At 34.7% G+C, this 12,691-nt stretch overlaps 1 protein-coding gene across 1 annotated transcript in view; it reads left to right on the forward strand.

Moving 5' to 3' along the window:
- Nucleotides 1–777: 777 nt before the first annotated feature.
- The window catches only part of LOC143240823 (protein FRA10AC1 homolog), a 56,787-nt gene continuing 44,873 nt past the window's right edge, over nucleotides 778–12,691 (forward strand). The window contains exon 1 of the mRNA XM_076483969.1: nucleotides 778–969. Within this exon, the coding sequence (XP_076340084.1) occupies nucleotides 913–969 (57 nt within the window). The 5' untranslated portion in view covers nucleotides 778–912. The remainder of the gene's footprint in view (nucleotides 970–12,691) is intronic.

The raw sequence follows: 12,691 nt of genomic DNA on the forward strand, positions 1-12,691 counted from the left end.
GCTTTTTAAACCGAAATTATCACAGATTGTATTGTAATAACAGAACATATAAGAATAATTCATCTTGTCAATTGTGTTGTAAAGTAATTGAAGCAGCCTATTTGTACTTTGACGAAAAAGACATAGTTATTTAAAGCTATGAATGAAACTGTGGTGACCAACAGTCACAGTGATGAATTTTAAGTGAAATTATCACAGAGTAAAATGTAATAACAAAGGAGGAAAATAATTCATCTTATCAAATCCTTTTCTAAAGTAAACGAATTAGCCTGTATGGACTTTAATTAAAAAGCATATGCATAAAAAAAGACCATCATTTAAAGTTCTGGATAAAACTGTAATAACGAACATTTGTATATACGTTTTACTTGTGTTAATATGCTATTTTAAAACAACTGAACTGGTGTTATTTATTTATTTTTGTCAACAAATCACAGAGTTCTACCCTAAAGCCCTTTAGTAGCTCAGCGGTATGTTTGCGGACTTACAATGCTAAAAACTGGGTTTCGATACCCGTGGTGGGCAGAGCACAGATAGCCCATCGTGTAGCTTTGCGCCTAATTCAAAACAACAACAGTCTACCCTAAATAATCTGGACCATATATAAAACATTGCATTCCGAAATGTTGTTTCCACATTACTCTGATTTTTAATCAGAAATGGACAGATGATGAGGATTATGAAGAAACTGCAGTATGTGTGCTTTACATCATACATTTTAGGCTATTTGCTCCACTTTTGAGTAGAAACTTTGAAATGTTAATTATGCCTCAAATATTTTACACCTGATAGATGGCACAAGTTTACGATGGCGAAGTATGGTAAATAAACTGAAGCAAACGAAAGGATTTACATGTTTAAAACTTGCAGTTTCAATATAATAAAAACTACTGTTGTTAAAAGGCTCAAGAAATGAGCAAATTTTCGGATTCGTTAAACATTCAAGACTCGCAACTTAATTTAACAGAGGTAAGAACTTAAAATTCAAGTTAGAATCAGAAGAACGGCATGATATCTTATCTGAAAGATGAAACTTAGCAGCTTTAAAATGTGTAATTCTGTTCATGTCTAGATTTCATCCTGTTGTATTTATCCTTTGCTACATATTATTTTAATAACTTTATTCATTTCACTTTTTGCTTTAAAAACATATTTCTAAGTGTTATTTCATGTGTTATAATTATAAACAGCCTACTTCTCTGTATCAATTATGTATTGCTTATGATATTTTTAAGCCTTTGTGAACAATTTATATATATACACACTGTTATAGTAATACTATTAATTACTAGTACCGACAGTAAGAAATAAACTGAAAGCATGCAATAGGTAACGCTGTCGATGATTAAAAACTATTTTAATTCGATTATACACTGAAAATAAAGTGAAAGTATCAGGACATTAATAAATTTTATGTGAAAGAATGTGTAGAAAGAAATTAAAATATGGCACTAAAAGTAAAATTTGTAAGTTATAATTACATGAGAGATTTGGTACTACTAGGCTTACTAATTTCTACAGAATTTATAGTTTAGAATTCATTAATTTATGTTTTTGCATCATATGTTATGATTTTTATCCCTTCATGGCTGTTACTGTGTATTATTAAGAAGCATTAACACTCAAAGTTAGAAACTTCTCAACCCTAAGATTTTGATGTAAACAGTAAAGTTACTTTCACTTTAACATAGTGTTTTTAGTTTTTACCATTCTTGTATTTCTTTCATAATGTTATATCTTTGTACATTTGTTGTAATTCAAACTTAACTACTCTTAGCTAAAAGTAAAAATCAAATTTAAAGTTGCAATTATTTGAAAATTGTACTTTTTAAGTACATTAGAGTTAACTTGTGTAATTGTGCTTTGCTTTGTTATATACTTGTTTGTTTGCAAATGAGTTTGTTTAAATTCATGTTTTGCCCTTTTTGTTTTGTTTTGTTGCAAATTTAAGATACTTGTACTAAGTTATAGTAATATGGAAAGACTGAAACAGGGACTTGTGGACTGCAGACCACAACACTACTCAGATTGTTATGAATGTGCTGACATGATGCTTTTGCAATCTATATATTTTTAGCATTGTAATTTATTTGTTAGTTAGAGGTAGCTCTTTATTTTAATGATGATGATAAGGCTGGAAGATTTAAGCTTAAAAATTCTATAAAACTGTGAACTTAAGGCTGTGATTTAAGGTTAACATTTCTGATATGGAATTGTTCAGATGAAACACTGATTTTTAAGACAGAGAGTAAATCAATTAGGGTGTGAATTATTAGAGTAACCTTTAACAAGTTGAATTTAGTCAATCAGTCACTTTATGTAGTTTGTAACTTAGGCCTACAGGACATTTAAAGCATTAAATGTTGTATAGTTTTAAGAAAACTTAGACACAAAAGTAAACTAATTCATTGTACTTTACATGGATTGTGATTTATATTATTTTCAAGATAACTTGCAATTTAACACAAAAAGAATTATGCTGTAGTACTAGTAACATTTATATTAATTTGTCCAGAATTGTATACATGAAAAACGCTTCTTAGTAAATTTTTCTTAGTTAGAACAATTTTTTAAACCAGATTTTTCAAACTTTAAATGGGCTGAATGAAAGTTTAATTGAACTTATAAGGAGAACTAAATTAATTTATAATTTTATTATTTTTTTGAAATGTGATAGGTAATACCAAAATTGATGTTTTTTGGGTAGATGTGCATGAGTATTTAGATTTGTACAGAAGAATAAGTAGTAAAAGATGTCTAAAGTGACTTAAACAGCATCTTATTTTAACTTATCTGTTTCAACCATTAAGAAAACTTAAATCCTATAAACATTATCAAGATATTTAAGTTCACTGAAATTATCAAATTTAACACAATTAAACATCCTCTATCAACACAGTCCAGAGACTGCATGAAATTATTTTAACTAATTAACATTGAAAATAAGGGGTAATCTTGTCACTCATGGTCTCTCAGATAAATTAATTTTATTGCAGCAGGTCCAGAGCAATTTGATTCTGTTGATAATACCATTGAGACAACAAATAGTACATCTGTACGTTTTCACTACAATGTGTTACTGATATATGAGGTACAGAGTTGTTAAATGTTTGATTTATCAAAAATACATATGTAATTCTTTAAATGCTTAATATTTTCAAAATGTGGAAAGTACCAAATTAATGAAGCAAAAATACAAATAAAGTACTGTGTATTCATTTCAAAATAGTTGCACATAATTCACTCATTTTGGCCATTTGTTGTAAATACTGTAATCATTTTATTATAGTTATTTGTTTAAATATAAATATAACAGAGCTTGAAATGTATTTTGAGTTTAAATTTTGAAGATTAAACAAATGTGGAGGCTAATATCGACCACAATCAAATTTATAAGAGGTAGTATGGATTTAATACTTTATCATACAAGTATTCTGTGTAGGGAAATTGATACAATATATATGTGAAGGAGTAAGAATAAAAATTTAAGATTTTATTTCATGCAATAGCAGAACTATATACACTTGATGGTTTGTAGTAGATGAGGTAAAGTAACAGAAGCTTATATTTTCACAATTAAAAGTGATATTTTTTTATTTTTTTGCATTAAATGTTTGTAATAAGCATCACAGCAAAGTTTGAGATGGGTTTCTTCATAAATTGTTTAACTTCATGGTAAGTGTAGCCAGTGATACCTCACTTGCACTGTAATCTAATAATTCATAACTTACCATTTCATTTACTTTATTTCACAAATGACTACCTGATTGTTTAAAAATTGAAAGGCATAAAACATGGTAAATGTATTTCATTTTACCTTAAATGGAAAACAAAAATGATAAGTAAATTTTTAAAATGGGCCTCACATTCCTGTTTCAGCCATCCTATTCTCCCAAAAATTAAACAAAGAAAAAAAGCATAATAATCAAAGTAAAAAGGTATTTTTAAACAGGTATATCTGATGTATTACTGTACTAAAAAGTCTTAGGTATTTATTTTTATATAGCTATTATGTGCTAGTGGCACAGATACTATAAATTATGCACATTTTTATTCAATACTCTTGAAATAAATTTAAGCAAAGTCTTGTATATTTGTCGTCATAATGGCCTCCACCTTGCCTCGTATAATCATCCTCTCCTTCCAATGTTCTTGATTTTTACAGTACTGATGTTGAGAAATTTCTCACAGTAAAATTTTAGGCTTGAAAACACTTTATTAAAATCTCTATGACTTAATGAACAGTAACTGTTGAATGACCAGTTCCATGAGTAATTAAAATTAACTGTATGCTTTAATGCACTTTTTGACCAGTTTTTTCAACTGAAGGATTCAGAAAAAAAGAAAGCACTCAAATATAAAATAACATGATATTATGTTATTACAATAAAAATATATAACAATTACAAACAGCACAGAAATTTTAACACTAGAATATATATAAAAGGTGTATGACTTCACTGTAATGTGCATGTTAAAGATCAGTATAATCACTAAGATGTATAGAAAGGTATATAAAATCAGTAACTTGTAAAGATATCACACAAACACAACATATTTCTCATATATAATAATAGATTTTCATATTTAACATTTAAAACACATGAAAGACAAACCCTTGTGTCTGAATACTTCCTTTTTCAGATTTTGGCATGTTGAATTGTATCACTCGTTCTGGGAATAATGTACCATGTAATTATCACTTACAAGATATGACTGTCTACTTTGTAACTTGTATGTTGGTATCTTACTTCAATTAGCACAAATGATGTCATCTTACCTCTTGCAAAATATGTCGTTGTGTGTTGCTTCATTTTCTACTGATTCTGAATATGTGCAAATATTTACTTCCTAAATGAAAACTGATGTACCTTGTGAATGAAGAAATTAAATTCTAGTTTTGGAGCTGCTACTTTACTGCATTACATCATGGGCTATCATATACATTCATATTGGATAGAGTTATGATTGTTGTTAGTATTAATGATCTTGATAAATTCTCCTTCTGGTGTACCAACTGCTGAATGGTTAGTACTCTCAGCCATAAAAGTACAAATGTGCTGCAAACCATCAATATATGGAAACTGAATGTTCACTTGTTATAAACAGTGTTTAATAATTTCATAATTATTCACAGCTAGGCTGTGGTAGAATCCAAAACTTATAATTTGATGCAAGTTGGTTCAGGGATCAACTTGTGTACATGGTAATATATTAACTCCTAGGTTCTAAAAAGATACTTTAATAATAATAATCATAATAATACAGTCTTTTTTCTTATCTGACACTTTTTTACATTATTCAACCTTCCATATTCTCCACTCGTCACAAGAGAGCAAGTCATTTCTGAGACCCCTTGGTGTGGATTCCTGTATGTGGTGAGGGGACTTCCCAGGGAAGGTTCTATTCTTTCAGTTTATCACCTCTGGGATCTAAACATCTACCCACTTGTTTGCCATGCATGGTGACCCATGAAGAGGAGGAGAGGATCCTGGTGGTTGAGAGGTCTAACCCTAACACACCACTTTGGCCTTGAATTTCTGTTGATAGACAGCCTTGGGGTGGACCCCCCAGGGTCAACTGGCTGGTCCACTTGAGTTAAGATAAACCAAGCACCAGTGTGTTGTGGACATTGTATCTGATGCCAGTGTTTGGGTACAGTGCTCACAAAACCCTGGCATTGCTGCAGTGTCCTAGTTTGGCATTGTAGTGTATCCCCTCGTAAGGACCATGGTGAGTGGGGTTATTGGGCACTAAAAAATTCTTTTTTTATTATGGATTCTCCAAATAAAAACTTAAATAAAACACAGTCCATAGGTAAATGACCACACTTGAAGATTCTGAGCAGGTATCTGCAACAACTTTAACACCTGTACCTCATTTTCTTATATTACATTCTCTTTCACAGAAATCTTTAGGGCAAATGTCTCTCTTTTTCATTCAGAAGGGACTAGAGGAACTTGCTGGCTCTCCAAAGTCAGTCAAAAGCTTCACTCTGGTGATATATTGGTGAAAACATCCACATCTCAACACTGAACTTCTCTTACATTCAAAGGTGATTGGGGATATATCTTATTGTGGTTATGCTTCATGTTACTTTGAATTCATCGCAAGGAGTTATTGTCGAGAGGGATTTGAAGAACATCCATGAGTCAGAGATTCTCGCTGGTTTCTCCACCCAATGAGTTTCTGCAGTGAGGCGTATCTCCACTTGCAAAAGAAGGAATTACGATGCTGATCAATGTTCTCATTTTAACACTTACACCACTGCATCCACCTGCCACCATCAAGGCAGGTTATCTTAATTGCAAGGTACAGCTATACATTCTAAACTCTCTCAGATGTTTCCAGTGTCAGCAGTTTGGTCACATGTAGACATCATATCTTGGTTCCTTGACATGTGCTTATTGAGATGGCAAGGACCACGATGCCTATGAGTATGAAATGGATCCTCATTGCTTCAATTGCAATGGCTCTCTCCCATCCTACTTTTGGTTGGAAGAAAAAGAGGTGCAGTGTTTGAACAAGATTCAAAACATTACTTACCCTGAGGCTTGAAAGTTGCTGTTCACCACTTCATCTCAGATGTATGCTGCAGCATTTCTTTCCACTACTACAGTGAGAGTACAGACGGATCTCTCTGTGGCTCCAAAAATATTGTTCTCAAACCATATGAAAAGTCTTTTGACTTCCATGGTTAAAAGAGTTGATGAATCAATGTCAACACCCATCTCTGTCCCTAATATTCATTCCAGCAAACCCCCAGGGTCCACTTCCTTTGGTTTTGGATATGGGCATTTCTTAGAGTACATCTTCTTCTCCCACCTCAAGATGCAAAACAGTCATTTGTTCACGAATTCAGTCACTGGAATCTTCTTCCAACAACAAAGACCTGCCAAATTGACCCAGGGAAGGATCCATAGAGGTCGACAGACCTCTCTCGATTAAAGGTAATAAAGAAAAAAAGGTGTCATAAACAGAAGAGCTCTCCACCCAATTTACCTACACATAAAAATGGCCACCTTGATACAATGGAACTGTTGAGGTTTACATTCCAATCTAGATGACATCAAAGCATTGATTGCTTCCTACCATCCTGTGTGTCTTTCCTTACAGGAAACATTTCTGAAACCTGTCAATACAGTCATCTTTCAGCAGTATTCTTTGTATAGAAATGACATGCTGCGTGATGGACGAGTGCATGGAGGGGTGGCACTGTTGGTTGATCAGCATGTGCCCACTCAGTACACCCTTGGAAGCTGTAGCCATCCGTATTTCCTTGGGTCATACCATCACTGTTTGTTCTCTCTACCTATTACCTGGAGAGACCTATGATCAATCAGCCCTTGATGCTTTCATTGCTGTTTCCCTTTTTAATCCTGGGGGACTTTAATGGACATCATCCCCTCTGGGGAAGCACTGATATTGATGGGAGGGGTTGCTCCATTAGAGCGTATGCTCTCTTATCACAACCTTTCTCTTTTCAATACTGGTTCTAATACTTATTTTCATGCACCTAGTCAGTTCTTTACTACTATTTATCTCTCAATTTGCTCCCCTTTACTATTCTCCTAGTTTTCTTGGAGAGTTGACAATAACCCACAAGGCAGTGATCATTTTCCTATCATTTTGAGAGAGACTTGCCATGGTCTATGCCACCCAAGCTGCATGCCCTGATGGAAGCTGGATCAAGCAAATTGGCTTTCTTTCACTGCTGTTGCAAAACTTGATCCTGCCATTATATACATGTTGAAAACTTTAATTTTGAATATGATATGTGACCTCTTCTCACACTTAGCTAGAATCCAATGTGAAGGTAGAAGTAGTGGAAGGATAGGTGCAAAATTTAACTAAATAAGCCTCCTTTAGCAAGTGCCCAAAGGGAACCTATGGAGTATGACACCAAATACCATACAGTAGCATAGATGCACAAATCCTATGGAGACTTCATCTCATCTGTACCAGGATACTTTCTTTACCCATAAAGATAAGGAGGGAGATGTTGTTAGGGTAGGTGGAAAATACAAGCATGGTCCAGAATCAGAATCTGCATCAGGTTCACAGGTGTGCTGTTTGTATAGTGTTCTAGGATACATCAAACAGTACATGGTTGAAAAACTCCAGTCCAAAATGAGGCAATGTCAGGAATTTGTTTCCAGGAGAAGAGCCCCTACCATCTTCACCTCATGCCCAGTGAAACAAAATATGAAAGTAACATCTGCTATAAACAGAGTAAGGGCTACCACTGCTTTATCCTTCTTTCCTTCAATTGAGGGAACTCAAGGTTCCATAAAATACCTTATCTACTTGGGCATATTTCAGATGCTTGGAACTGTTGGTGGTTTATTGAGCTTTGGATCATTTTTTTACAGTTGTGCATGAATGTTTAATTGTGATGCATATGCACAACTTAATTGTAATTTCCTTGCTCAATCTTACTCTGTTTCTACACTTTCTACCTCTTCTTAAAGACACATTCTTTATAAGTTTGACTGTTGGCTTATCATTATCTGGATGCACTGAATCATTCCACAGGTTACCACTCAGGGCCTGACAAGAATTTCCCCACAGCTTGCTCACTCATTCCTCAAGTTTTCCAGTGGGTTTACTCTTCTTGCTTTTAGCACTTATCAGCATGTTAAACTTCTGCCTTTTCTGGGTCTCCTATTCCACATCCATTAGCTCTGGAAAAATATGCATTCAGTCAGAACTGGTTCCGTATCATTTTTGTGATTGGTCTCTACTTATCTGTTTCCTCATATTCTGTCTCTCACACAGGACACTCCTTGTTGGGTTCTTCTTGTGGCACCCTATTGGCCAGCTAAAAACCTTATTCCTCTCTTGAGCCTTTACTTAATCCTTTTCCTCTGTCCATTTTCCTTCTTCAGCCTTGTTCCTACTGCTTCTATCCAGCCATTTTATCATTCTGACTTCATGTGTTAGATTTGATTGGTCTCTCGCAAGAAGTTTCAGACTATCTTTGCATGTAGCCTTTCTGCTTTCTCAGTGATTTAGTCCATTCTTCCTTCTTGTCTTTCAGCAGGAATGGTGTATGTTTTGTAATTGCTCACTATGCCATTCTTTGACTCTTCTTGTTTTCTGTCCCCCATCTCTCTGAATTCTTCATGTAGTTTTTGAACTGTTTTTCAACCATTTCTGATTATGAGATAGCTCTCTATCATACTTTGTGGTTTTCTGTAGCCTTATAGTTTATTATTCTCCATTTCTTCCTATACTCTTCTGTTCATTTTCTTTCTCCTCATTCACCTGCCCTTCCTAATTGAGACCTACATGTTCTTCTCCATGCCACTACCTTTCCTCCATTTTAAACCTTGGCCTTCTTTTCATTATACAGTCTCTCCATTAAAACCTATTTCCTGTCCATTTCATTTCTCCTGTGGTTATTGGCATTCTGATGTATGTGCCATCAATTTTTTACTCATTCTTTTCTATTGCTCTTGTATCCTTCTCTGTCATTATCACAATTTTCTCCCTGAAACATTTGTGACATGTGAGGATGACACTACATTCATCCCTGTATCTTTCCCATCTATCTGTAATCTTTATTCTCACTCACTTTATGATTGCCTTTCTGTCCTGTCTTTGTGGTCCATTGCTGTTTGGCTCAAACTGCTCCTTTTCTTGGTTCCCATTCCTCTTTTCTCCATTCCTTGGAATTCTTCTTCTACCCATAATGTTTCTTCCATTACCCTTACTGAATGGCTTTATCAATGCATCCATTTAGTGTATTCTTCTTTGGAAGGGGATGCTTGTCAGAGCTCCTAAATGTCATGAATATCCATCAACTTATAAATTGTTTGGCTTTTCACTTCCATTGTCTGATTGGGGAGGCTGTTCAAGCTGGTATTTAGACAATCTCTAACACTTGTTGCACACTGTATCCATCATCTGCCCCTTTTTAGAGAGAAGCATTGAAGTTGGAGAACTATATGTGAGGAGAGGCAAGTATCTAAACAGATTTTCAGAAGTGGAATATTTTAGTTTCCCCAGCATTACAAATTGTTGGTGTATTTTCTCTGTGTAGAAATATACATTAGGGTGTGTCAAAAAACAAAAAGTTGTGACACTCAGTTGCTCACTTATAATTTGATTCCATTCAATGAAAAAAATATGCTAGCATAAAAATCAATCCAATACATTAATATAGGGGTTGCGCAATGTGCACAAAATAACAACGTGCTTCCACCTACTCGTGTTGGTGTATTTTCTCTGTGTAGAAATATACATTAGGGTGTGTCAAAAAACCAAAAGTTGTGACACTCAGTTGCTCACTTATAATTTGATTCCATTCAATGAAAAAAATATGCTAGCGTAAAAATCAATCCAATACATTAATATATAGGGGTTGCGCAATGTGCACAAAATAACAACGTGCTTCCACCTACTCGTGTTGGTGTATTTTCTCTGTGTAGAAATATACATTAGGGTGCGTCAAAAAACGAAAAGTTGTGGCACTCAGTCGCTCGCTTATAATTTGATTCCATTCAATGAAAAAAATATGCTAGCGTAAAAATCAATCCAATACATTAATATTTAGGGGTTGCGCAATGTGCACAAAATAACAACGTGCTTCCGGAACCCTAAGAAAAGTTGGCATTAGTGAAAGGCTAGCTTTGGCTTTAGACAGAACCCAGATCAGTGACCGAAAAGCCGCGCAAATTTTGCTTCCTTTTGCAGCTCATATTGGACATAATATCGAGGACCTTGCCATTAGCCCAAGTTCCATAAGGAGGAAACGAATTACTAACCGTACTCTTCTAGCAGCTGAATTGAAGGAAAGTTTTTCTCCAAACGTTCCTTTGACATTACATTTGGATGGTAAGCTGATGCCTGACTTGGTTGGCAGAGAGAAGATTGAACGTTTGGCAATTTTAGTTTCAGGTGAAGGTGTAGAGAAGATTCTTTCAGTGCCCAAGATTGATAGTGGGGATGCAAATTCAGTAGCTTCTGAGATCGGATCAGTTTTAGTAGAATGGAATGTAAAAGACAGAATTAAATCGCTTTGCTTTGACACCACGGCGACCAATACAGGATCCAAATCTGGCATCTGTCTGAGGATTGAAATGTTACTTGAACGTGAGCTCTTGCACCTTGCTTGCAGACATCACATTTTGGAGATTCTTCTGAGCGCTGTGTTCTCTACTCTCGTGATAGAGACATCAAAAAGTCCAGATATTACTTTGTTTTTAAACTTTAGAGATTGTTGGCTTAAAATTAATAAAACTAAGTACATAACAGCAGTAGAAGCAATGCCACTCCGAATACAGCCTTGAAAGGATGATATTATTCAATTTTGTCAGAATCTCCTTCAATCTCGTCAACCACGGGACGATTATAAAGAGCTCTTGGAATTAAATGTCATTTTTCTTGGATCTCTTCCACACGGACGTTCTTCAGTTTCTTTCCGTACTTCTGGTGCTGTACATCGTGCACGATGGATGGCTCAAGCAATATATTCTCTAAAAATTTGGAGTTTGGTAGACTGCAACCACGGCCTGCTTCATCTCGTGTTTCATTTGACGCACATTTCTGCAGCAAACTTGGCAATTTGTGTGTCTTTATAACTAAACATTACTTGCTCTCATGGTTTACAGCTAAGGATGCTTCCGTGGCAGCTCGAAGGGACCTTACACTACTCAAGGAACTTGCATTGCATGAAAATCATATGATTAAGGAAGTTGGTACAAAGGCAATGAATCGGCATTTATGGTATTTATCTGAGGTTGCAGTTGGGCTTGCGCTCTTTGATGACGGTGTAACGAATAGCGACAAACTCAAGATGGTCTCAAATATGAATACCGTGAAAGGATCTCCTAGGCCAACTCCACATTTAACAGTTGATGTTGCAAGCAATGCTGTTTCCAGAAAACTTCCAGATTTTTTTACCTCGGCAATGAAGAAAATTTTCTACCATCTGGATATTAGTAGCGCATTTTTATCATTACCACCGAAAGAGTGGAGTGCCTCCGAAGAGTACAAACAAGGAAAGGACAGAGTAAAGAAACTTTTTGTGACAAATGACGCAGCTAAAAGAGGAGTAGCTTTAATTCAACAGTTTACGGCAAAGGGCTGCACCAAGAATGAAGATCAATTTAAGTATATGATTCAGGTGGCAGAAGAACATCGGCGAACATAATGCGAAGGGGGCAGGCAAGATAAAACTTCAATGAAATAAATTTTTCTTTCAAGTTTTTATGTTTTTGCTAATTGTATAATCAATAAATATTAAATAATTTCTTTAAATAATTTAATTACCATTAACAATGTAATGTAGGGTAAATTTAAGGAAAGTAGTGAACTTTGTGAGGGATGCACGACCCCTAAATACTTCGCGATTGAAATGAAACTTTGTTTATGTTCTTTTCTCATGCAGTGGCACAACTGAGCAAAAAAATTGGGACATTTTAATTTTTATCCTTTATCCGCTAACACACCCTAATATACATATATATGTAATATACATAATATTGCAATATTACATTCCAGGTATAATAATTCTTCTGCCATAATCATAATCACATTAAAGAAGGCATATTTCATTTGTTAAATTACATCATGTCAAGCACATTTTCCTAGGATGTCTAATACTTATTATATGAAAATCCACACTGTACAATGAATTCTGAGTGTATGATTAGATTGGTTATTCAAAGATCAGACAATATTTTCA

The sequence above is a fragment of the Tachypleus tridentatus genome, chromosome 13, assembly GCF_004210375.1.
Source record: "Tachypleus tridentatus isolate NWPU-2018 chromosome 13, ASM421037v1, whole genome shotgun sequence".
Taxonomy (NCBI): Eukaryota; Metazoa; Arthropoda; class Merostomata; order Xiphosura; family Limulidae; genus Tachypleus; species Tachypleus tridentatus.